At 39.4% G+C, this 24661-nt stretch overlaps 1 protein-coding gene across 3 annotated transcripts in view; it reads right to left on the bottom strand.

Annotated features, from left to right (window-relative positions):
- The window catches only part of ASH1L (ASH1 like histone lysine methyltransferase), a 136602-nt gene that overhangs the window by 110481 nt on the left and 1460 nt on the right, over window positions 1-24661 (bottom strand). For all 3 annotated transcript variants that reach the window (XM_080649290.1, XM_080649292.1, XM_080649291.1), the window contains exon 3: window positions 9115-9636. In XM_080649290.1, coding sequence (XP_080505416.1) covers window positions 9115-9534 — 420 coding nt within the window. In that variant the 5' untranslated portion in view covers window positions 9535-9636. The remainder of the gene's footprint in view (window positions 1-9114; window positions 9637-24661) is intronic.

The raw sequence follows: 24661 nt of genomic DNA, 5'->3' as shown, positions 1-24661 counted from the left end.
CTTCAGTGCCAGGAAGAGAAGTCTCCATAACTCTGGCTGTTAAAAACAGAAAATATTGTGGATGAATGACACAGAGGCTGCTAGAGTCCCAGCAATTCCTTTTAAAGGGCCAGCGCACGGACTTACTCCCTCTAAGCTCCAGCAGTGGGACAGCAGCTTGGTGGGGGCAGGATCTAGGGACATAAGGGGAGGAACTGGATTGTCTAGCATCAGATCAAGAACTTGGGGGTGGCTTTCTCGTAGCGGTGCTCAAAGTGTTCACTGTTCCTATGCTGAGAACTCACCTGTGGAAGAGCTAACTGGCAGGTGCCATATCTGAGTCTCCATCAAACTGGCTCACACTGTTCACTCCAATCTGCTGATTCCCTGAGACCCCACCCCACCCAACTTGCAGCCCCACCTAAGCTGTTTGAAGTGGCTTTTCCATATGAATGGCCTGTTCTGGCTCAGGCTTCAGACTTCCCTAAAATCTCTGAAACAAGCAGCAGCTGGCATCAACATGCCTCATACCTATCAATAAGAGGGAGGTCCAAGGCCCGGCACAAACAACAGCCTGCCCTGCTTCATAGCTTGGCCTTTCCTGGACACTTCCAAGCACAACACAAGTAGCAGCCACCTGCAGATCTCTTTGCAGCAAGGCCAGGTGGTCCCAGGCAGTGGCCAATTCTGCACCTCCTGGGAGGCCCCAGAGCCAGTGCACCCAGTGTGCAGCTTCAGACTACACCAGATTACAATGCTACACAAGCAACACACTCAAGAGTCAAACTCAGCCCTAGCTGGTTTAGCTCAGTGGATGGGGCACTGGCCTGTGGACTAAAAGGTCCCAGGTTCAATTCCAGTCAAGGGCACATGCCTGTGTTGCAGGCTCGATCCCCAGTAGGGGGCATGCAGAAGGCAGCCAATCTATGATTCTCTATCATCATTGACGTTTCTCTCTCTCTCTCTCCCTCTCCCTCTCCCTTCCTCCCTGAAATCAATAAAATATATATACATTAAAAAAAAAAAAAAGCCCTGGTCGGTTTGGCTCAGTGGATAGAGCATCAGCCTGTGGACTCAAGGGTCCCAGGTTTGATTCTGGTCAAGGGCACATGCCCGATTGATCCCCAGCGTGGGGTGTGCAGGAGGCAGCCAGTCAATGATTCTCTCTCATTGATGTTTCCATCTCTCTCTCCCTCTCCCTTCCTCTCTGAAATCAATAAAAATTTAAAAATAAAAATAAAAAAAGAGGCATACTCAGTGAGCACCAAAGTCCCACTGAAGCAAGTCCTGTCTCCTACACAGCAGCTCTTCCACTGTAGTTGCAGCTGGTCCTCACAGCCAACTGGCCTGTAAGCCAATTCCTCCGAGTGACACCAACAGCAATAAAGGCTCAACTACAACAAGACCGTGCACACAGCCCACACAGGGGCACACCTACTATACAAAGCCACTCTACCAACTCCAGGAGACATAGCAGCTATACCTAGTACACAGAATCAAACACAGGGAAGCAGCCAAAATGCAGAAACAAAGAAACATGTCACAAATGAAAGAAATGTAATCAAGCAAACAACTCGATACAGAGTTCAAAACCATAGTTATCAGGTTACTCAAGGATCTTCATGAGACTTTCAAGGATCTTAGTGAGAATGTCAAAGACATGAAAAAAGACCAGTCAGAAATTAAGCATACACTAACCAAAATAAAGAATAATTTACAGGGATTCAACAGTCGAGTAGAGGATTCTGAGAATCAAAATCAATGATTTGGAATACGAGGAAGCAAAAAACATCCAGTCAGAAGAGCAAAAAGAAAAAAAAGAATCCAAAATTATGAAGATAGTGTAAGGAGCCTCTGGGACAACTTCAAGTGTACCAACATTCGCATTATGGGGGTGCCAGAAGGAGAAGAGAGCGAACAAGATAATGAAAACCTACTTGTGGTGAAGGCCTGGGCTGGGGGCTGGAGGTGGGCTGGAGGGGGTCAATGGGAGAAAATGAGGGACATATGTAATTCTCTCAAGAGTAAAGAATTATTTTAAAAAAATAAAAATCAATGGAAAAATATCCTCAGGTGAGGATTAACAAACAAACAAACAAACAAAAAGAATAAAGAAAAAGAAAAGAAAACCTACTTGAAGAAATGACAGAAAACTTCCCCTACCTGGTGAAAGAAATAGACTTACAAGTCCAGGAAGCCCAGAGAGCCCCAAACAAGAGGAACCATAAGAGGCCCACACCAAAACACATTATAATTAACATGCCAAAGGTTAAAGACAAAGAGAGAATCTTAAAAGCAGCAAGAGAAAAGCAGTTAGTTACCTACAAGGGAGCACCCATACAACAGTTACCTGATTTTTCAACAGAAATTTTGAAGGGAGTGGCAAGAAAAAGTCAAAGTGATAAAAAGCAAGGACTTACAACCAAGATTACTCTACCTAACAAAGCTATCATTTAGAATTGAATATCAGATAAAAAAGCTTCACAGACAAGAAAATGCTAAAGGAATTATTCACCACCAAAGCAGTATTACATAAAACATTGAAGGCTATTCTTTAAGAAGAAGAAGAAGAGGGGAAAAATATTAAAAATATTAACAATAAAATAGCAATAAATGCATATCCATCAATAATTCAATCTAAAAATCAAAATAAACAAGGAATCTAATGAACAAAATAGACTGATGAATAAAATAGAACCAGAGGCATGGAAACATGGAATAGACTAACTCAGTGGTTGGCAAACTCATTAGTAAACAGAGCCAAATATCAACAGTACAACGATTGAAATTTCTTTTGAGAGCCAAATTTTTTAAACTTAAACTTCTTCTAACGCCACTTCTTCAAAATAGATTCGCCCAGGCCGTGGTATTTTGTGCAAGAGCCACACTCAAGGGGCCAAAGAGCCGCATGTGGCTCGCGAGCCACAGTTTGCCAACCACAGGACTAGCTAATCTCAGAAGGAAGGAGAACGAGATTAACCAAAGAATTTATATGCATACTAGAGGCCCAATGCATGAAGATTCATGCAAGAATGGGCCTTCCTTCCCCTGGCTGCCAGCACCACCTTTGCTCTGGCCGTAGCCACCTTTCCGCCTTCCCACACTGCCCAGAGACCCGGAGCGGCTGGGGCGGTGTGGAATGCCTGCGTTGTCGCCATGGCAATGACACAAGTGTCCTGCCCCGCCCCGGCCACTCGGCACCTGTGTATGCAAAGTAACCCAACATCTTTGTTAGTTAATTTGCATACTCACTCCTGATTGGCTGGTGGGTGTCGCAAAGGTACAGTCAATTTGCATCTTACTATTTTATTAGTGTAGATATGCAATACCTATGGACACAGACAATAGAGTGGTGAAGGCCTGGGGCGGGGCGGGAACTGGATGAACGGGGGTAATGGGGAGGGGGGGGACATCTGTGATACTCTCAACAATAAAGTGTTTTTTTTTAATGTAGAACTATGTACCCAGTGAATTTGACTCACTCAGTGATGTTAGATAGGAAACAACTTCTCTTTCATCATGTATCTAACCATGTCTCCCTATTAATGAAGTTTCATAAAAACTCAAGGTTTTGATATCTCATCATATAGGGCCTTTAATTCTGATGTCTTCCCAAAAGTCTTCATTCATTTCTATGTAGCTATATCTTAGAATTAAAATTAACCATCAATATGCATTTATGGAGCAGTCTGTATGTGAGCTTTTCTGGAGTGATTTACAGTCATTAAAATAAAATAAAAGATATGAACAGTAAACCAGAAAAAGCAGCATGTGAATTAGCAAGTAAGTGTGACAATATTTAGGTTTAATTTTCTGGGACTAAAGCAGCTTTGCCCACTATCAATTTGGTTCAATAATGACTTTTTCCATTAGCAAGTTCAACAACGAAATGAGGAATATTCACGTTCACCATACCTCATTATATATACCATTAAACCAAACCATAATACTGACTTAAACAATTATCCTTAACATTCTACACTTTAAGAGAAAGTGAACTGCTCAATCAGCCAACTGCAGTGCTGATTAGAGAAGTTTCAAATACAAACTGAAAGCAAGAATTGAGGATGAACCTGATGAAACTAATTATGGCAGTTTTAACCTTCCTGGTATATATTTTTAGCAGAGGCTGTACAGTGCATGGAAGGGATCTGCTTTCCCCTCCATTTATGGGAGCATATGCTTCCACAATGAATGTTATTTTGGAAAAAGAGTGGCATGGCACCTTGTTTTGTCTTCAAAGCTTAGGACAGATCATGGATGCCCCCTTGGCTGTTTTGTGTATGTGAAGGGAGAAAAAAAGGCTTTACTAAAATGTGAAGATCCAGAATTTACGTAATAGCTGCTGCCATGGAGAACCTGGGCTCTTTGCCAACTGTTCTCTAATTCTCTACTACAAAATAACTTTAACTCAAGCAGCTTCCAAAGTAAATAACCAATATGAAGGTAAGGCAACAGAACTCCATTCAAAGCAGGTTCTGGAGATACCTATATACCATCAGATTGCCCTTTTTTTTTTTAAACAACTTTTGTCAACAAGAATATGAGAGTGGAAAGATAGCAGTGGGAAAATGTGGGCTTGTCTTCTGGATCTTTTTATAATTTGGTATAAAAAAGACTACATTCATAGATGGCAAACCCACAAGGTATTATAGGTAAGATGAGAAAATGTGACCATCTCCCATATTTAACAAACCTCAAATTCTCTGGGTAGACCTAAAGAAACTAAACATGAAAAATTCATTTAAAAAAAAAAAAAAAGGCACCAGGATAAACATACCACCAATAGAAGTAACAACAAAAATTTTTCACTTGGGCTCATGTGGTACCTTATAGTGAATGAGTCACTAAGACGTGTTAAATGCTTTCAAAAGTGTCTGACATCTAAAACTTAGTTTTTTAAAACTAAGAATCTAATGTGGGGTTGTTTTTAAATGGAGGTACTATAGATATCTTAGTTTACCACTGTGTTGGGACAAAATACTTACAGGAAAGTTTTTGTTTCATGTAAAAGTTTTTCTTTTCCAGAACTGCAATCTTCACCATGAATGGGTTTCTAATGATATTTACTAAAGTTGTCCTTTATCAGGAAATTAATGCAAAAACCACAGGTAATAGCATTACTACCAATAACACTACTTTATCTTTTTTTCTTTTAATGACTATAAACGATGACTTTTCAGGGACATCAGGTATAAGAGTGGATTAATCTCGAAAAATACTGCTATTCTAGAAGGCAGAAAGAGAAAAAAATTGGAGAAAAAAGAAGAGAGATAAAACATTAACCTTCTATGTTTCATTAGTGCTCTCATTGACAGTGTCACAAAAAGCCTGACAAGCAAAGAGAATTGTCCCATTAGGGAGTGAGAAAGGTACTTAAAATAAGAAAAAAAGATTTAAAAATATAGACTTCTGCAGAATTTAAACCAATACTTACAGAAAAAATAAGAGGTATTTTTCTCAGTATGTTTTTTAAAATACGCATTTGTCGGTCAGGAAATGCAAAAACTAAGATCACCCTGACACTCAAGAAACATACATTAGTAAAAGAATAACAAATCTAGAATAATAAAAGCATAATATGCTAATTAGATCGGATGTGCTTCTGGATGACCTTCCGGACAAAGCCACAAAGCTGGGCTGCAAGGGAAGCCCAGGTCCTGGGCAGGCACCGGGAGGGAAGCCCGGGTCCCCGGTGCCAGAGGGAAGCCGGTGCTGGCAGCCAGGGGAAGGAAGGCACTCTTTCATGCAGCGGGCCTCTAGTAAATTAATAATTGCAATACAATGTGATATATGTTAAAACAGGTAAATACATGCAATGAAAGCACAAAGGTTAGAGCAGTGGTCGGCAAACTCATTAGTCAACAGAGCCAAATATCAACAGTACAACGATTGAAATTTCTTTTGAGAGCCAAATTTTTAAAATTAGACTTCTTCTAACGCCACTTCTTCAAAATAGACTCGCCCAGGCAGTGGTATTTTGTGCAAGAGCCACACTCAAGGGGCCAAAGAGCCGCATGTGGCTCGCGAGCCGCAGTTTGTCGACCACGGGGTTAGAGTAACTCTGGGAGTGTTCAGGGAACATTTCATATAATTGGGTGATATCTAATGTGAGTCTTTCTACCCCCTGGTCCTTCTTCCTTTCCCTATTATGTACTTAAGCATTTTCTTTTCATTTTTTAAAGGAATTCAATAACCTTAACTTTATTGTTGTAATTTTTTTCATTTTTATCTTAGATAATTTCCTTCTTTAAGTTGAAACAAAGACATTCACCTAGTATGTTTAGGAGAATTTTCACTTGTTTGATAATTCCTAATAGTCATAAACAACAAACAGATTTTTTTCAAAAAGTTACCAAGTTCCTCTGCCTTTGGCTGGCAATTTTCAGTATCTCCCTGTCATTTCTTCAAGTCTTCTGTATGTCTTTACCTATGCAATCAAGGACCAGACAGGGAGCTACAGGATAATCAATCACACTCAGCAATTTTGCTTTTACTGTGAAAGTCACTGAATTCTGCAATTGTTAGGATCATCTTTCTGCCTTCACATATATTCTCAGATGTTAGAATTATATGTAGCTTAGCTAAAAATAGGTAAAATATTCTAGTGACTAGTATATCCACCATCTGTGCATTTGTGTCAAATATCTCCTAAACTCTGACTTCTTAATATAACAGCTATTTTTTTTTTAATATACTTTATTGATATTTTACAGAGAGGAAGGGAGAGGGACAGAGAGCCAGAAACATCGATGAGAAACATCGATCAGCCGCCTCCCGCACACCTCCCACCGGGGACGTGCCCGCAACCAAGGCACATGCCCCCGACCGGAACCGAACCCGGGACCCCTCAGTCCGCAGGCCGACGCTCCATCCACTGAGCCAAACCGGTTTCGGCAATATAGCAGCTTTTTAAAATTACATGAACAGTTAATGATCATTGAGTATTAAAATGATAGTAATATATTTTTTTCAGAGGGTCTTGTTTTTTCCCTCTGAAAACTGTTGAAAGAAAAATTATATTACAAGATAAAACATAATCTGTATTTCTATGTTTTTACTATAAATTTTGCTTTAAAAGCAGCACTGACAAAAACTGAACTACTTTTGTGAATCAGGGGCTGGGGATAGGGTTGGATGTGTTTGGTAATGCCTTGTTTTAAAATAAATAAAAACCCCAAGCTTTCTTCGACTACCAACATGCTTCACAACAGTACATCTTAGCCAGTGATACTTAATCTTTTTGGAGTCATGAATCCTTTGGAGAAGCTGGTGGGAGCTATATAAAAATACATCCAAACAAAAACACAAAATTCTGCACACACTATCATATTCCAAGGGCAACCACACACACCCAAACCCCTTCAGAGTCCCAGGTTGTGAAGTCCTACCTTAGGCTATAAAAAGGAAAAGAGAGCATTCACAAGAGCCAGATACTAGATATAAATTTAATTATTTATATAACCATTTAAGATAGGCATTAAGAGTCCCACATTATAAATACAACTGGCACAATAAAATAAACCAAATTGCTGTGTACAGTTAAGCCAGTAGTTGAATTCTGTTCTGAGTCTATCCCCCAAGCTCTTTCCACTATTTCTGAAGAACTAATTCAGATGGTAGTTAATACATTCAAATGCTATGCTAAAGTAATTATTAGACAAATAAATACCTACCCATCACCAGCAGTTTTGCAGGTATACCTTCCCTCAGAAACCACAGACTCAGTGACTGAGTGTCAACCTATGAACCAGGAGATCAGGCCCAGGTTGTGAACTAGATCCCCAGTGTGGGGTGTGCAGGAGACAGCCGATCAATGACTCTCTCATCACTGATGCTTTTATCTATCTCTTATCTCTCCCTCTCCATTCCTCTCTGAAATGAAAATATATATTTTTTAAAAATATCTGTACTAGACAGAGTAAAAAGAGTTAAGAAAAATTAATTATATTAGGATAGCTGGCGAGAAAGAGGGGACAACTCTTTTTTTTAAAGATTTTTTTTTCATTGATTCTTAGGCAAATAGGAAGGGAGAAACATTGATATGAGAGGAAAACATCAATCAGCTGCCTCCTGCATGCCTTCTACCAGGAATAGAGCCCATAACCTGGGCATGTGCCTTGACGGGAAATCAAACCAGTAACCTTTCAGTGCATAGGACAAGACAATACCCAACCAACTGAACCACACCAGCCAGTGCAAGGGGACAATTTTTAATATACTAACTTGTCTTATGAGGAACAAGAGTTAATCCTATCTAATAAAGAGGGAATATGCTAATTGACTGCCCCGCCCTCAAAGATGGCGGCGCCCAGCCCCGCAGGGCGGCAGGCGTGCGGCCACTCTGCACGCATGCCTCCGTAGACCCCAGTCCCCTCAGCCCCCCAGCTGCCCAGGGCCAGCCCGAGGCACAGGCAAGCCTTGGATGGCGGCTGCCCAGCTGCCCAGGGCCGCCAGAGACTCAGGTAACCAGGGCCAGCCAAGGTTTGCGCTGCCGGAAATGGCAGCAGTAGAGGTGTGATGGGGCGTCGTCTTCCCGATTGTCGCGTCGCCTCTCACCCCTGAGGGCTCGCGGACCGTGAGAGGGGGCAGGCCGGGCTGAGGGACCCCCCCTCCATTGCATGAATTTTCACACACCAGGCCTCTAGTACTTGTATAAAACAATTCATTTAACAAAAGGTCTCAACAAATACGGTATTAGTGAACTGGATTCTTACAATCATCCTAAAAGATAGGTAGGATTATAATCATTTAACATCTTTGAGGCACAGTTTCTTCTCTGTTGATTTGTCTATAGTCACACTGTTGGTAAACAGGAACCTAAGATTAAAATCTAGGCTTCCTAAACAAGTCCAGTATTCTTTCCACTATGCCACTAGAAGCGGGAATCTGGGTATACTCCATTTAAAATATTTGCCATGATTTTACAAATACAAATACATACATGGTAATGCTATCACTCACATTTCCTGACAAGTCACAAAGCCTATTCCATTTTAGTCTTATAAAACAGACTATTTTGAAATAATTTACAAAGATTAAAGTCAAACTTCATAGAAAGTGTATGCAGCTTAGATAAAAATTAATCGAGAAATCCAAATATTGTCACCACATATTGTTGGGAATTCTACTTACTCGTTTTGAAGGACAGTGTTCATTCTTTTCATCTGTCATCTTCCCACTTTTAAGTGCTTTCCTTGGGTGCTTGATAGTCGTTTTTATGGCAGGTCGACATATATAGTTCTCCAAGTTCTTTGGAGGTTTTTTAGTTCTCTTAGCCTGAAGGCCAATTTTCAATTTTAAATTTCCCTCTGAAAAGTTTGTTTCTTTCACTGAAAACTGTTGCTGTGCATCAGTCAAATCATCATCTTTCCCTGATTCAATGTTTCTTTCCCGATTCCATTTGCGAAGGCCCTCTTCCTCCTTTGCGCTGTTTTCTAGCTCTACTTCTCTATTGCTGACCAGTGTTCCAGTATTGATGGCAGAGGGACTCTTTCTTGAAAATCCTTCGGAATCAGAACCCAATCCTAACATAGCAGTATTTCTAAGGTCCATCACCAAGTGTATGTTATTGCCAAGGAATCCTATGAATATTTTACAGAACTGTGTTCCATAAAAAACAGGTATCTCCAAAACTTGCAACCAGCATCTCTTTCTCTGCAGGACAGACCATAACAAAAATTTATCAGAGTAGAAGTAATGTGAGAAATGAATACTGGGGGGAGGAGGGGAACAAGTTAGTCAGAAGAACACAGAATCACAGTTGAAACAAATAAAAACGTAGTTCAAAATGAATTTAAATTCATTTAGTTATGATTAGATTTAAAATTTCAGAATAAGTTTATTATTCTACAGATATCATAAACAAGCTGAGTGGCACAGTGCAAATCAATGTTTAAGAACCACTGTTATAGCCCTAACCGGTTTGGCTCAGTGGATAGAGCATCGGCCTGTGGACTGAAGGGTCCCAGGTTCGATTCCGGTCAAGGACATGTACCTTGGTTGCGGGCACATCCCCAGCAAGGGGTGTGCAGGAGGCAGCTGATCGATGTTTCTCTCTCACTGATGTTTCTAACTATCTATCCCTCTCCCTTCCTCCCTGTAAAAAAAATCAATAAAATATATATTTTTTAAAAGAACCACTGTTATAACTCAACCAAAAAGCTTCTATAAAAACAAGCCGAAGTTAAAAATAATTTCATGTATTTTATCACTCCTCAGTTTCAAGGAATATATTTCTACATATTAGTTGAATAAAATCAATTTCACTAAGGGTAAAAGAATCATTTTTGGCTGGTTTCAGTGCTCCAACCTTATTTTATAAGCAGTTATCAAACTTTTTACATTAGAACTCTTAGGCTAAAATTATCTCTGTTGTACAATTCAACTCTGGATTCATTCAAAAATATTTCTGAGCATCTATCATGTACAATACCCTGGAAGTACAGTATTCAACAAAACAGATCCAGTTCCTAAACTTACAAGCCTTATATTTTAATAAGAAAGACAAAAGTTAAACAACTGATCACACAAATAATTTATAACAATTGTTATAAAAACTTTGAAAATCAGAAATTTATTTTTACAGGTTTTCCTAATAGCAAATAGTAGTCAGTTTGCATGCTTTAATTCCCCAAATTCATAAAATATTTTTAAATCAGCATGCCAATTTATTTTAGAGTAGATGAGGTACACCCTCGTTGAAAATTTGAATAATCTACACAGGGCAAGCCCCTTCTCAAAAGTACAGATCCTCAAGAAACTAGATTACCATATTATAATCAGGAGGCTGACTAGTAAATATAAAACCAAAACAATCCACTTCACTATTCTTAAGGATTGATAGGCTAGTCTTCATTTCAAGCATATATCCAAAACAAGATCCAGCACTACTATCTGGAAAAAGAAGAATATCATATCCCTTAGAAAGTTCCATTTATGAAGTAGAATATTTTGTAGTTTAAACTATGTGCCTTAAGACATTTTTTCCCCAACAAGATTGTAAGATTCTTAAGGTCAAAGACCATATGATAGAATTGTTTTGTAACTCCTGTAAGGAATTTAGGTAAAGTGTATAGCCCAAATGATTGGCACATAAAAGGTATCAACTATTTATTCTTATTACAGTACTATCAATACTAGTAGTAGCAGCAGCTTTTTAAGTAGTTACTCAACAAATATTGGCCAACTGACTAAAACTTTTATTTGTTCCCACTCTATTCTTTCACACAAACAGCTGAAAAAATAATCTTCCAATCAGTTCATTCTGACAATTCTTTGCTGTCTTCAACAGCACTCAAAGCTTTACATAATTTGGCTCTAACTATTCAAACTTGTTTATCCTTACTTCCCAACACACAATCTCTGTTTTAGTCAATTCAGTTTGCTTTCCTGTCCCTAACAAATCGTGTTCATTTCTGTTTCTGTGCCATGTGTTTTCTTTCCCTTTAAATGTACAAAGTCCTATCTTCTCCGTGATGGGTGCACAATCCTGAAATTCAAGTCTAAAAATTGAAAGTATTTGCATAATTCACTAATAATAAAACCTGCTATGACCTGATCTAGATCCATTTTTGTATTAATTACCACAATTTCTGTGATTAGTCATACATTTCATGGTGAAATATTAAGGTGTTCATTAAGGAATGATACTCTAAACACCACAGTGGACATGAAATAACCTAATCTATATTGTATTATCTTTCTAAAAGCATCAAAAAAACTTTTGGATAATGAATTACTGATCTATGTTCTCAGACCTATATGGAAGCCTTGCACTGATCTGATTCTTCCCTTAATACCTACTGACCATATTGGATCACAATCTGGGTAATTTTTTATTCTTGTTCCACATTTATCAGCTGCTTTCCCAAAAAGACTATAATTAAAATGTAAGCCCGGCCGGGCCAGCATAGCTCAGTGGTTGAGCATTGACCTTAGAAAGTTCCATTAGTTGTTTCACACCCACAACTTGCTTCTCCCAGTGTTCCTAATTAATCAGGAGGTCACAGTTTGATTCCCGGTCAGAGCACATGCCCTGGTTGCGGGCTCTATCCCCCAGTGTGGGGCATGCAGGAGGCAATCGATCAATGATTCTCTCTCATCGCTGATGTTTCTATCTCTCCCTCTCCCTTCCTCTCTGAAATCAATAAAAAAAATATTTTTGAAAAATGTAAGCTTGATGTGGGTAGGAAACTCTTCTGGCTTGTTCACTACATCCCCAGCACCTGGAACAATGAATATCATATATATTAATACCCAATAAGTAGTAGAAGGAAGAAAGGAAGGAGTTTTAAGGCCCCTATAGCTTCTAACATGTTTGGCATGCAGAAAATGTTTCTCCTTTTTGTTTGTTTTTTGTTTTTACCATGATTTCATCTTGTTATGAGAAATCTATGTTTTTAATTGTATTTTAACTGTATTTCATACAAATGGTTTTCTGTAAACTTACTAAAATATCTTATACTGCACTAGTAATAGCTTTCAAATCATATCTTAATACCTCTTCTAGTTCTGTACCATCAAAACGAGTCTAAGAAAAACAATGTTCACTAATCTCACTTTATATTCCTGACCACTAATCTCAAGTGGCCCTTAGAGTTGTAACACATTCCCATAATCTATTCACTCCACCACCACTCTCCTAGAAGCTACTTCATATCATCTCCGCTCATTGATTTTGCTTCCAATCTGATGATGGCAATAGAAACAATCAAAAGAAAACGGCCACAAGCTCCCACTGTATTGTACACACCTGCCTGTACCTGTTTTCCTTCCTATCATCTACACTAATAAAAGAGAAACATGCAAATTAACCATCACTCCGCTACACTCACCAGCCAATCAGGAGGGAATATGCAAATTAGAAGGAGAAAGATGACAGCCGCCCAGCTGCTCCAGGTGCCTGAGTGGCCGGGAGGGGCAGGACGCCTGCTATGGGGAGGCTGGGGGGGGGGGGGGGGTGAAGGGATTTACAGGAGCGGCACTCTGGCCACAGTGAAGACTAAGACTGCAGACTCCAGAGTCTGCAGCAAAGATAAAGACAAAGACAGCAGTCTGCAGCGAAGATGGCAGACTCCAGCTGGAGTCTGCAGCAAAGACAAGAAGGCAGACTCTGGCCGGAGGGAAGGCCTGGGTCCCAGGTGCCAGAGGAAAACCGGTGCTGGAAGCCAAGGGAAGGCAGGCCTATTGCACAAATCTCTTCGTGCAACAGGCCTCTAGTTATATATAAATTGTCTCTACTACCAATCCCATCACTTGAGGACTAAGTCCTATCCCTGGGATCCTCTTAAGAGCATTATTCAGAAAACTATATTGATGGACACTTGGGCTATTTCCAAATCTTAGCTATTGTAAAGAATGCTACTATGAACATAGGGGTGCTCTGGGATTCTTAGTATATTTTCCTAGAAGTGGGATCACTGGTCAAATGGCAGTTCCATTTGTAAATTTTTTTAGGAAACTCCATACTGCTTTCCATAGTGGTTGCAATAGTCTGCATTCCCACCAGCAGCGTACTAGTGTTCCCTTTTCTCCACATCCTTGCCAGCACTTGTTGTTTGCTGATTTATTGATAGCCATTCTGGCAGGTGTGAGATAATACCTAATTATAATTTTAATTTGCATCTCTGTGATGATTAGTTGAGTATTTTTTCATATGTCTATTGGCCATCTGGTCCTCTCTGGAGAAGTATCTATTTAGGTCTTTCGTCCATTTTTAATTGAATAATTCATCTTTCAGTCCCATCATTCTTGACTAAATTCTTCCAAGTGTCAACAATATCTCACAGAGGAGGATCCAAGATGGCGGCATAGGTAAACACCTAAACTGCTGCCTCACACAACAATTTCAAAACTACAACTAAAAGACAAAATGTCTATCACCCAGAACCACAGGAAAGCTGGCTGAGTGGAAGTTCTACAACTAGAAGGAAAGAGAAAAGAGCAGTGAGACGTGCACAAGCGCTGAAAAGCTGAGGTACGCAGGCACGCATATCAGGCTGGCAGCAGGCGACAGGGAGCGCTGCTTTTTTCAACCCAAAGGGAGATAAGCTCCCGATTACTCCGAACTCCAGTTTCTGGGGAGACGCGGGGGACCCAAACTCCTACGGGGAGAAGCTGGACTGTCTGCCATCGGGTCGGAAAGTGAGAGTGGCTTGCTTGCAGGACTGCGCGCAGGAATAATTGTTTATTGCACTGGGGCGCAAGACGCGGGGACGCGGTCGGAGACACAGAGCCGGCTAACTGGCAGCCATCGCTGTTTGCCATGCCCTAGCCTACTGACGCCCTGAGACCCCGCCCTGCACAATCTACAAACCCACCCAAGCTCCAAGCAGCAGCTTTAGCATATGAATGGCCTGCCCTATCACAGCTTAACCTAGCAAACTTGCAGCCCGGGTCAGACAGCTCCAAAACCTCCAAACCCCAAGCAAAGAGGAGAAAACTGTAGTTCTCGCTGCAGCTCCTGCTGGGTGGCCTCAGACAGTAGCTGACCTGCACCCCATTGGAGATCCAGAAGCCAGTGTACCTAGTGGTCAGTGTGAGACACCAGATTTCAACTCCTCACATCCATAAGTGACACATTCAAGAGGCAGACTCAGTGAGCACCAAAGCCCCACTGAAACAAGTCCTGCACCATAAGCGTGTCTCCAGCGCAGCAGTTCTTCCATTATAGACACAGAGGGTCCTCACAGCCAATTGGCCTGGAGGTCAATTCCTCCCAGTGTACCAACAGCAATCAAGGCTTAACTACACCAAGACTTTTCACTCAGCCCACAAAGGGGTGTACCAAAGGCGTCCACCTCAGGTGATTGGGGAGGCTGAGCTACTGGCCCCTATAGGTCACCTGCCACACAAAGCCACTCCATCAACACAGGGAAGCAGCCTAAATGCGGAGACAAAGAAACATGTCACAAATGAAAGAAATGGAGGAAAGCAAACTACTGGACGACATAGAATTCAGAACCACATTTATAAGGTTACTCAAGAATCTTCTAAAAACCGCTGAGGAACTTAGTGAGACCTTTAAGGATCTTAATGAAAATACCAAAAAAATGGAAAAGGACCAGTCAGAAATTAAGTATACACTGTCTGAAATAAAGAATATACAGAGCCGAAACCGGTTTGGCTCAGTGGATAGAGCGTCGGCCTGCGGACTGAAAGGACCCGGGTTCGATTCTGGTCAAGGGCATGTACCTTGGTTGCGGGCACATCCTCAGTGGGAGGTGTGCAGGAGGCAGCTGATCGATGTTTCTATCTCATCGATGTTTCTAGCTCTCTATCCCTCTCCCTTCCTCTCTGTGAAATATCAATAAAATATATTTAAAAAAAAAAAAAAAAGAATATACAGAAATTCAACTGTAGATCAAAGGACCCCAAGAATCAAACCAAAGATCTGAAATATGAGGAAACAAAAAACATCCAACCACAAAAACAAAAAGAAAAAAGAATCCAAAAATATGAAGATAGTGTAAGGAGCCTCAGGGACAACTTTAAGCGTACCAACATCCGAATTTTTGGGGTGCCAGAAGAAGAGAGAGAGCAAAATATTGAAAACCTATTAGAAGAAATAATGACAGAAAACTTTCCCTACCTGGTGAAAGAAATAGACTTACAAGTCCAGGAAGTGCACAGAACCCCATACAAGAGGAATCCAAAGAGGACCACACCAAGACACATCATAATTAAAATGCCAAGGGCAAAAGACAAAGAGAGAATCTTGAAAGCAGCAAGAGAAAAACGGTTAGTTACCTACAAGGGAGTACCCATACGACTGTCAGCTGATTTCTCGGCAGAAACTATGCAGGCCAGAAGGGAGTGGCAAGAAATATTCAAAGTGATGAACAGCAAGAACCTACAACCAAGATTAGTCTACCCAGCAAAGCTATCATTCAGAATTGAAGGTCAGATAAAGAGCTTCACAGATAAGAAAAAGCTAAAGGAGTTCATCACCACCAAACCAGGATTACATGAAATGCTGAAGGGTATTCTTTAAGAAGAGGAAGAAGAAGAAAAAGGTAAAGATAAAAATTATGAACAACAAAATGACATCAAATACATACCTACCAACAAGTGAATCTAAAAATCAAGTGAGCCGAAACCGGTTTGGCTCAGTGGATACAGCATAGGCCTGCGGACTGAAGGGTCCCAGGTTCGATTCCGGTCAAGGGCATGTACCTTGGTTGCGGGCACATCCCCAGTGGGAGGTGTGCAGGAGGCAGCTGATCAATGTTTCTCTCTCATCGATGTGTCTAACTCTCTATCCCTCTCCCTTCCTCTCTGTAAAATATCAATAAAATATATTTTTTTTAAAAATCAAGTGAATAAAAAATCTGAAGAACAGAATGGACTGGTGAATATAATAGAATCAGGGACATAGAAAGGGAGTGGACTGACAATTCTCAGGGGGAAGGGGGTGTGAGGGGTGCGGGAAGAGATTGGACAAAAATCTTACACCTATGGATGAAGACAGTGGCGGGGGGTAAGGGCATGGGGTGGGGTGGGGAATCAGGTGGAGGGGAGCTATGGGGGAAAAAAAAGAGGAACACCTGTAATAATCTGAATAAAGATTTATTTTAAAAAAATTAAAAAACAAAACAAAAACAATCTCTCACAATTCAGTCCAATAACTTCACCTCCCCAGGTTATATCATCAAGTTCTATGGTTCTCAATACCAACTCTACAATGATGAACTCCCAAATTTATACATCCAACTACCTATTCAATGTCGAAACCTGAAACACTTAATAGAAAACTCAAGTCAGTATAGCCAAATCAGATTAGTTGTTTCACACCCGCAACTTGCTTCTCCCAGTGTTCCTAATTTCAGTAAATAGCATCCAACTTTTAAGGCTCTCATTGATGTCATTGATTTTATATAGATTTAGATATATTCTTATTGATTTCAGAGAGGGAGAGATAGAAACATCAATGATGAGAATCATTGATCGGCTGCCTCCTGCACACCCACTACTGGGGATCAAGACTACAACCCATGCCCTAGCCGGTTTGGTTTGGCTCAGTGGGTAGAACGTCGACCTGCGGACTGAAGAGTCCCGGGTTTGATTCCGGTCAAAGGCGCATTGATGTTTCTCTCTCTCTCTCTCTCTCTCTCTCTCTCTCTCCCCCACTCTCCCTTCCTCCCTGAAACAATATATATATTAAAAAACAAACAAACAAACAAAAAAACGACCACAACCCGGGCGCCCCGACCGGGAATTGAACCATTGAACCGTGATCTCCTGGTTCACAAATCGACACTCAACCCCTGAGCCACACTGGCTGGGTGAACTCATTTAATTTTTATTTTAATCCTCACCAAAGGAGGATCTTTTTTCCACTGATTTGTTGTTGTTAATCCTTACCCGAGGGTATTTTTCCCATTGATTTTAGAGAGTGGGAGGGAAGGAGAGAAAAAAAAAAATCAATGTGTGAGAGAGACACATCGATTGGTTGCCTCCCACACTCACCCCGAATGGGGTGGGGAACAAACATGCAACCCAGGTAAGTGCCCTTGACTGGGAATTGAACCCGACACCCTGCAATGCCCAGGCTGACGCTCTAACCACTGTACCATGCTGGTTAGGGCTGGGGTCATTTGTGACTACTCTTTTACTCAGATCCCACATCCAATACAAGTTATCATCCCCACTATATTAAAATATATATATATCCCAAATCCATCTCCCTGATAACACCCTAGGTTCAACTCACAATCATCTATTTCCTCAGGTATCACAATGGTCTTCTGTCCACTCTAGTAACATCACTTGCCTTTCAAAGTGTATATATATTAGATCAAGTTACTTCCCTGTTCAAAATCTTCCAATAGCTAGCTTCCTATCAAATCTAGAATAAAACATATACACTTGACAGTCAAGTCTTATAAGGCCCTATATTATCTAATATCTGGCTACCTCTCCTACCTATTTCCTATCATTTTTCCTCACCTAGTTTATTATTTCAGTTCTTTCCTATTCTTAAACACTAGAGGCCCAGTGCATGAAATTTGTACACTGTGTGTGTGGGGGGGGGGGGGGTTGTCTTTCAGCCCAGCCTGCACCCTCTCGCATTCCAGGAGCCCTAAGGGGATGTCCAACTGATGGCGGGGAACGGGCCTAAGCTGTCGGACATCTTTAGCACTGCCACAGAGACAGGAGAGGCTCCAACCACTGCCACCGAGCTCGCCAACCATGAGCCTGCTTCTGGCTGAGCGGCGCTCCCCCTGTGTGAGTGCACTGACCACCAGGGTGGCAGCTCCTGCATTGAGCACCTGCCTCCTGGTGGTCAGTGTGCGTCATAGTGACCAGTCGTTCCGCCATCAGGGCTTATGCTCATGCCCCAGATAGCTGTATGAGGTCCTTCATATCATTCAGGTCGCTGCTCAAATATTACTGCTTCAAAGTACTTCCCTAAGCACCTAAATTACTTACCTTGACTACATTTCATTTGTAACACTATCACCAAAATACTTTGACATCATATTCATTTATTTAATATTTATCTTATTGGAAAGTGAGTGTTATGAGGACAGTGATTTTTGACTGTTTTATTTACTGCTGTATCCCCTGGGTTTAGAATGGCATAAAGCATACAATTAAAACTTGTTGAATGAAATAATAAATATTCCTTCTGTTAAAAGGCATAGGCCAGACCAGTGTGGCTCAGTGTTTGAGTGTCAACCTATGAATCAGGAGGTCACTGTTCAATTCTTGGTCAGGGTACATCTCTGGGTTGCAGGCTCGATGTCTAGTAGGGGGGGCATGTAGAAGGCAGGCAATCAGGGATTCTCTCTCATTATTGATGTTTCTCTCTCTCCCTCTCCTTTCCTCTCTGAAATCAATAAAAACGTATTTTTTAAAACCTAAATGAGAAGTGTAGAAAAGATATAACTGTAAAACAGAAAGATTAAATCAAAGATTCATGATTTACCTAATGTGGAATTATCTACACTAATAAAATAGAAATATGTAAATTATTGTACCTCACAATGCCCACCAGCCAATCAGGAGGGAATATGCAAATAAGCAGGACAAAGATGGTGGTGGCCCCGCCCCCCAGCCGCTCCAGGTGTGGGAGCGGCCAGGTGGGGCAGGATGCCTGCTATGAGGGGGAGGGCGGGGGGGGGGGGAGAGGGGGGGAGGTGGCGGAGGGAGCTACAGGAGCGGCAAAGCCTGCAGACTCAGGCCGGAGTCAGCGAAGACTCCAGCGGAAGCCAAGGCAGAAGGCAGCAGCCAGAGCCAAGGCCTGGGTCCCGGGTGCTGGAGGAAAACCAGTGCCGGCAGCCAGGTGAAGGAAGGCCTACTGCACGAATCTTCATGCAATGGGCCTCTAGTAACATAATATGTAACAAAAGATAAGTTAACCAAAATGTCACTAATGATGGAATTCACATTCATCTGAATTATAACTCTCATTTGTGGATGAAAAGGATATATATACAGACATATATAAATTCTATTTTACTAGCAACCACTTCAAATCTCTATACTCTGATTCATTTTAGTAACTCAATAGGAATATTTATTTTTTTACAGTGTTTCTACTCATCATCATAACCATATTCTGTATTTAGCAACTTAAAAAATGGTTTAGATTTTCAAATGTCCATAATCAGAATTTCAAAATAATGTGTATTTTATTCTCTTTAAGTATCAAGTTGATTTTAAAGCAATTTCAGCTCCTGTTCAACATCACCAGTATCATCTGATTTCTTTGTGGTAATTGTATCCAGTTAGAAAATCAAGAGAAACTAAGAGGAATTAGAAAATGTTTCTGTTTTTAGTATCTTGTCATCATGACTAAAAACAAAACAAAACTAAAAAACCTGTAAAACATTATAAGCTTTTTGGGCAAACATAGAAACTAAGTTGTATTTTTCAGTGCAAACATCTAAAAGCAGTGAAGTGAAATTCTATTCAGCTCATTTCTTCTTATTCTGCATAGGAAATCTCTATTGACAGGTAATATAAATTAGAAATATTTGTTATAAGTAGTTTAGTTCCAATTATCATTATATACTTTATTTTAAAAGTTATATAACACTAACTATGAAGAAATAATTTCCCATTTAAAAGTAAAATGAATGTACACTGGAATATTTACTGATGAATTATGTCTGGAAGATTTGCTTAAAATAATCAAAGGGGTGAAAAGGGAGATAGTGTGATAACTGGGTATTCAAAAATATTCAAGCTGGATGTTGAATACATGAAAGCTCATTATACCATTCTCTTTATCTCCATATATGCTTGAAATGTTCCACATTTAAAAAATCAACACAATTAAATGGGGGGAAAAGTATACAATCCTGTCATCAACTTGCGTGTGTCTGAGAGCAAATGACTAAAAACTATAAAAAGCAAAAATAATTAATGCTAAAAATAAAATTTTATATTATTCAAATGGATGTTCAACTCTGAAATAGCAATAAGGTTATTAGGTAAATTTCTGTCATTACTTGAAGCCATAATTTATGATGTGTCAACATCACACTGCCCATCAACACCCCCAATGAGGCAGTTACTAAAAAAGTGATTTCTAAAACATGAAATGTAAAAATGAAAGTTATAATTAACTAATATGACAAATCATAAGTATGAAAATCTAACCTCTACATACAAAAGAATATAAACAAAAAAAAAAACATACTCAAAGTAATTTAAAGGGAAAAAAAAAAACCACCCTAAAATATAGCTCAAAATAAAACAAAAACTGTTTTAACTTCCCTCTCCTATGGTAGCCAGGCTTAAGATAGCTCATGCTCTGAAAAGACAGACACAAAATATACCTCACAGTGGATTTCAGTAACCTTAAAAGATTCATAACAACACACATAACTTAAATAGCAATATGAAATTGTTAACTGGAGACATACCACCTACACGTATGGTAAAACTTCTCTACTGTTTGTAGGCAGATCATTTTGGACAGGATTGAATGTGTCCAATTCTTTATTGATAGAGTATAGAGAGAAAGACTTAGAATAAAGCCTCAAGTAGTACTACTAATTCTATAAAGACACAGTTCCTAGCAAAATATATAAGTTATGGATGGACAGAGACTTGGGATGGTGAACACACAATATCATGTACAGATGATGTTTTGTAGAGCTGTGCCCCTGAAGCCTGTATAATTTTGTTAGCCAGTATCACCCCAATAAATTCATTTTTTTAAAAAGATATAGGGAAGTTATAGTCTGTACTTTAAAATACAACTCAAGGACAGAAAATTTGATTTCCATTCTTTGTTATTTTTTTTTTCTTTAAAAGAAATTTAATTGATTTCAGAGAGGAAGGGAGAAGGAGAGTGATAGAAACATCAATGACAGAGAATCACTGACTGGCTGCCTCCTGCATATCCCCACACTGGGGATCAAGCCCGCAACCTGGGCATGTGCCCTGACTGGGAATTGAACCGTGACCTCCTAGTTCATAGTTTGATGCTCAACCACAGAGCCACGCTGGCTGAGCAATTATTTTCCATTCTTGATCGTTAAAGATCCTGAAGAATTTTTTGTTATTATTACAAGCATTATTTTTGTGAAGTATCTCATACTAGAAGAGACTATATACATATGTATCTAAATGCACAGATATATAGGTTGTATACACACTTTAACAGCTGATAACTCACTTAATTTTCACTCCTTTTCAGGTTTAACTGATTTGAAATAATGGGTGAAAGCCAGACTAAGTTTTGAACAAAGAAAACTCATCCTAAAGTGCCACTAGACTTTTTCAAAAGGGGATACATAAAAAATAAAGTTTACACTATAAAACCAACAGTTGACGAAGGCACACAAATTCTGAACAAAATGATTCTTGATGTTTGCGATTCCACTGCTTCGTGTTATCAGTAGTGCATGGACAAGAATGGTCATCAGTTTGAAAACAGGCATTGACAAAAAAATTACTCACTTCTGTACATTCTTTTAAATTTTAAAATGAAATGTATGTTAATGAACACTGACTTTAAACTTTTCACAAACTTACATAACATTCTTACACAGAGACTGTGACGATAAAGATGAGACAATCAGAACATTTTTCTTAAGATCTCTCTCCATTATCTTGCAGAATCCTATAATCTGTCCTATTGAAACACCTTTCTAAAAACCTGTTTTCTTTTAAAAATTCAGTAATTATTTTTAATTTCTAGCACTAGATTCATGGGTAGTCTGTGAAATAACTACTGGATTTTACCCCCAGAAGTGTTTTCTAGATGCATGTATATCCAAATACGACATTAAGACATTTTTTAGCCGGACCAGCATAGCTCAGTGGTTGATCACAGACCTATGAGGTCACAGTTCAATTCTCAGACAGGGCACAAGCACAGGTTGCCGGCTGGAGCATGCAGGAGGCAGCCAATCAATGATTCTCTCTCATCACTGATGTTTCTACCTCTCTCTCCCTCTCCCTTCCTCTCTGAAATCAATGAAAATATTTTTTAAACTTTTTTACATAAACTTACTATGGAAATATAACCAAAACAAGATAAGGAATGCAACCAATGTCTGCCTACTTTTCAAACTAGAGTTCCTCAATCCCAAAACATCAAATTATCAATCATTCAATATCAAAGCACATTTTTTAGCTACAAAGTTGCATAAAAAGTATGAAAACTTTATAGCTTCCTAAGAATAAGTAGTGGCAAAAACTCTGCAATTAAGTCATGAAACCTTAACTCCTAGGAATATGCTTCCCTCCTCCTTGCCCTTTTGAAAGTCCCTACCATCATACAATTCATAGCTTCAACTGGATGAGAATCCCTTCCAGGGTAGAGGCCATACATTATTCATCTTTGTGTTCCCTGAATCAAATTAACTCAATATTTGTTATAACTAAGATAAACTTCAAAAAATGAGCCTCAAAACATCTCATTTCCAATATAAAACTGGAAAGATATGTTTGAAAATAAAAAGATAACTAAAAAGAATAAATTTATAAACAATTGTGCTATATTATATTCTCTTAACACCTAATTCAGAATCACATACTAACACTGCAGAAATAAGTACGCAAGGAAATAAAATAATTAAAAAACATGGATCTTCAAGTTCTCCTTACTGTCAGCATGCTCAAATAAAGTCACAGAATCTTTCATCTTTTCAACTCATACCAGCATACTCACTCCCAAACAAAACTAGAAAAAAAAAGGCTTTCAAATGAAACCTGAATATAAATTGGTTCTATTTCATTACAATGTAAATTCCCGAAATTGTATGCATAACTTGTGTGATTGTTCTTATGCTCATTTTCTACAGTGAGCAAGGGTCTTACACCAGATCCTCAGAAGGGTAAGTGTTCCAAAAAACTTTAAGAACCACTGATCTAGCACATCAAAAAATTCAAATTTCCAGAGAAATAAAATTAAGCTGGCTTTATTCAAGTCATATTCATAAAGGAGATCCTTACTATAAAATTAGCCTTTCTAAGAATTCCTTCAGCCTAGCCAAAGTTTCAATATCCATAGACACATATAAAAACAATTCCAAGGTCCCCCAAATAGTTTATTCATAAATGCAAAAAAAAAAAAAAAAAGCAAAAGATGACACACTCTATCACAACCTGGCTACCTACCCTGTTAAGAGTCTTAATTAAATACACTTCTATCCTTCCATATTAAAATGTCTGGAAGATCTAAATACCCTCCAAACCGTAGATTTTTTTAGGAAGGTTTTCTAGTTTCAATTCCACACTGACTTGTTTGCCTCGCTCAAGTTAATATGTATCTCTGTCAAGACAAGTCCCCCTTCATATGTACTCAGGTTGTTTCAACAGGATCACCTTGATTATTCTCAGCCTAAGACAGGACCATTTATTAAGAAGTTATTAGATAAATATTTGTTGACTGAATGAAAGATCCTTCCTCCCAAAGATTTAAAGTTAAGCTGTCAAAATAAAATAAAATAAAATAAAAATTAAGCTGTGAGACCTCATGCAGCTGCTCTGGGACAAGTTAAGCTATGAAAGGTCCCTCTCTCACACACACAAGCCTAACTGTCAGAAATGCTCTGCTTCCTCCATAAACAAAAAATAATATAGTCATGGATACACATTTTCATACAGGTCAACCTCAACAAGGACAACATACATTCCATATACATGTCTGACACCATTGATCTGTACCAAATATATTATCCAACCAGTCACATATGCCCCTATCTTTCCAATAAACTCAAGATTTGCCTGTCAAAGACCTTCAGAGGCTCCATTCACTGTATGATGAAAATACTACTTGAGTAGTGGTCAAAACATTTGAGTTATAGTCCCAACTTTGTCTCCAAATTAACTTGTGACCTTGGAAAAATTCTCTCATTATGCCTCAATTTCCTATTCTGTAAAATAGGAGAAAACATCTATCCTATCATTGTCACAGGGATTTAGGATCACACATACACACACACACACACAAACTCAAAGTGCATTCTGAAAAATACAAATGCTTTACTCTACTATAAAAGTATTGATATAAACTCAGAAACTCAGGTCCACAAAAGGCCAATCTTTATACCCTTACAATAATTGTTCTGTTAAAGATGGTCTGGGCCCTCGCATTTACACAATTCACTCTATTAGAGAAACAAACTCTTCTTAAGACCACAACTGGCTAGGACAAGTTTCTCCCATTACTGACCCCACACATACATACTACATAGTATGTCTAAAATACTACTGC

Source organism: Plecotus auritus (genome assembly GCF_963455305.1).
Source record: "Plecotus auritus genome assembly, chromosome: 12".
Taxonomy (NCBI): Eukaryota; Metazoa; Chordata; class Mammalia; order Chiroptera; family Vespertilionidae; genus Plecotus; species Plecotus auritus.
The sequence above is the reverse complement of the archived record's forward strand: the minus strand, read 5'-3'. Positions and strand labels throughout refer to the sequence as shown.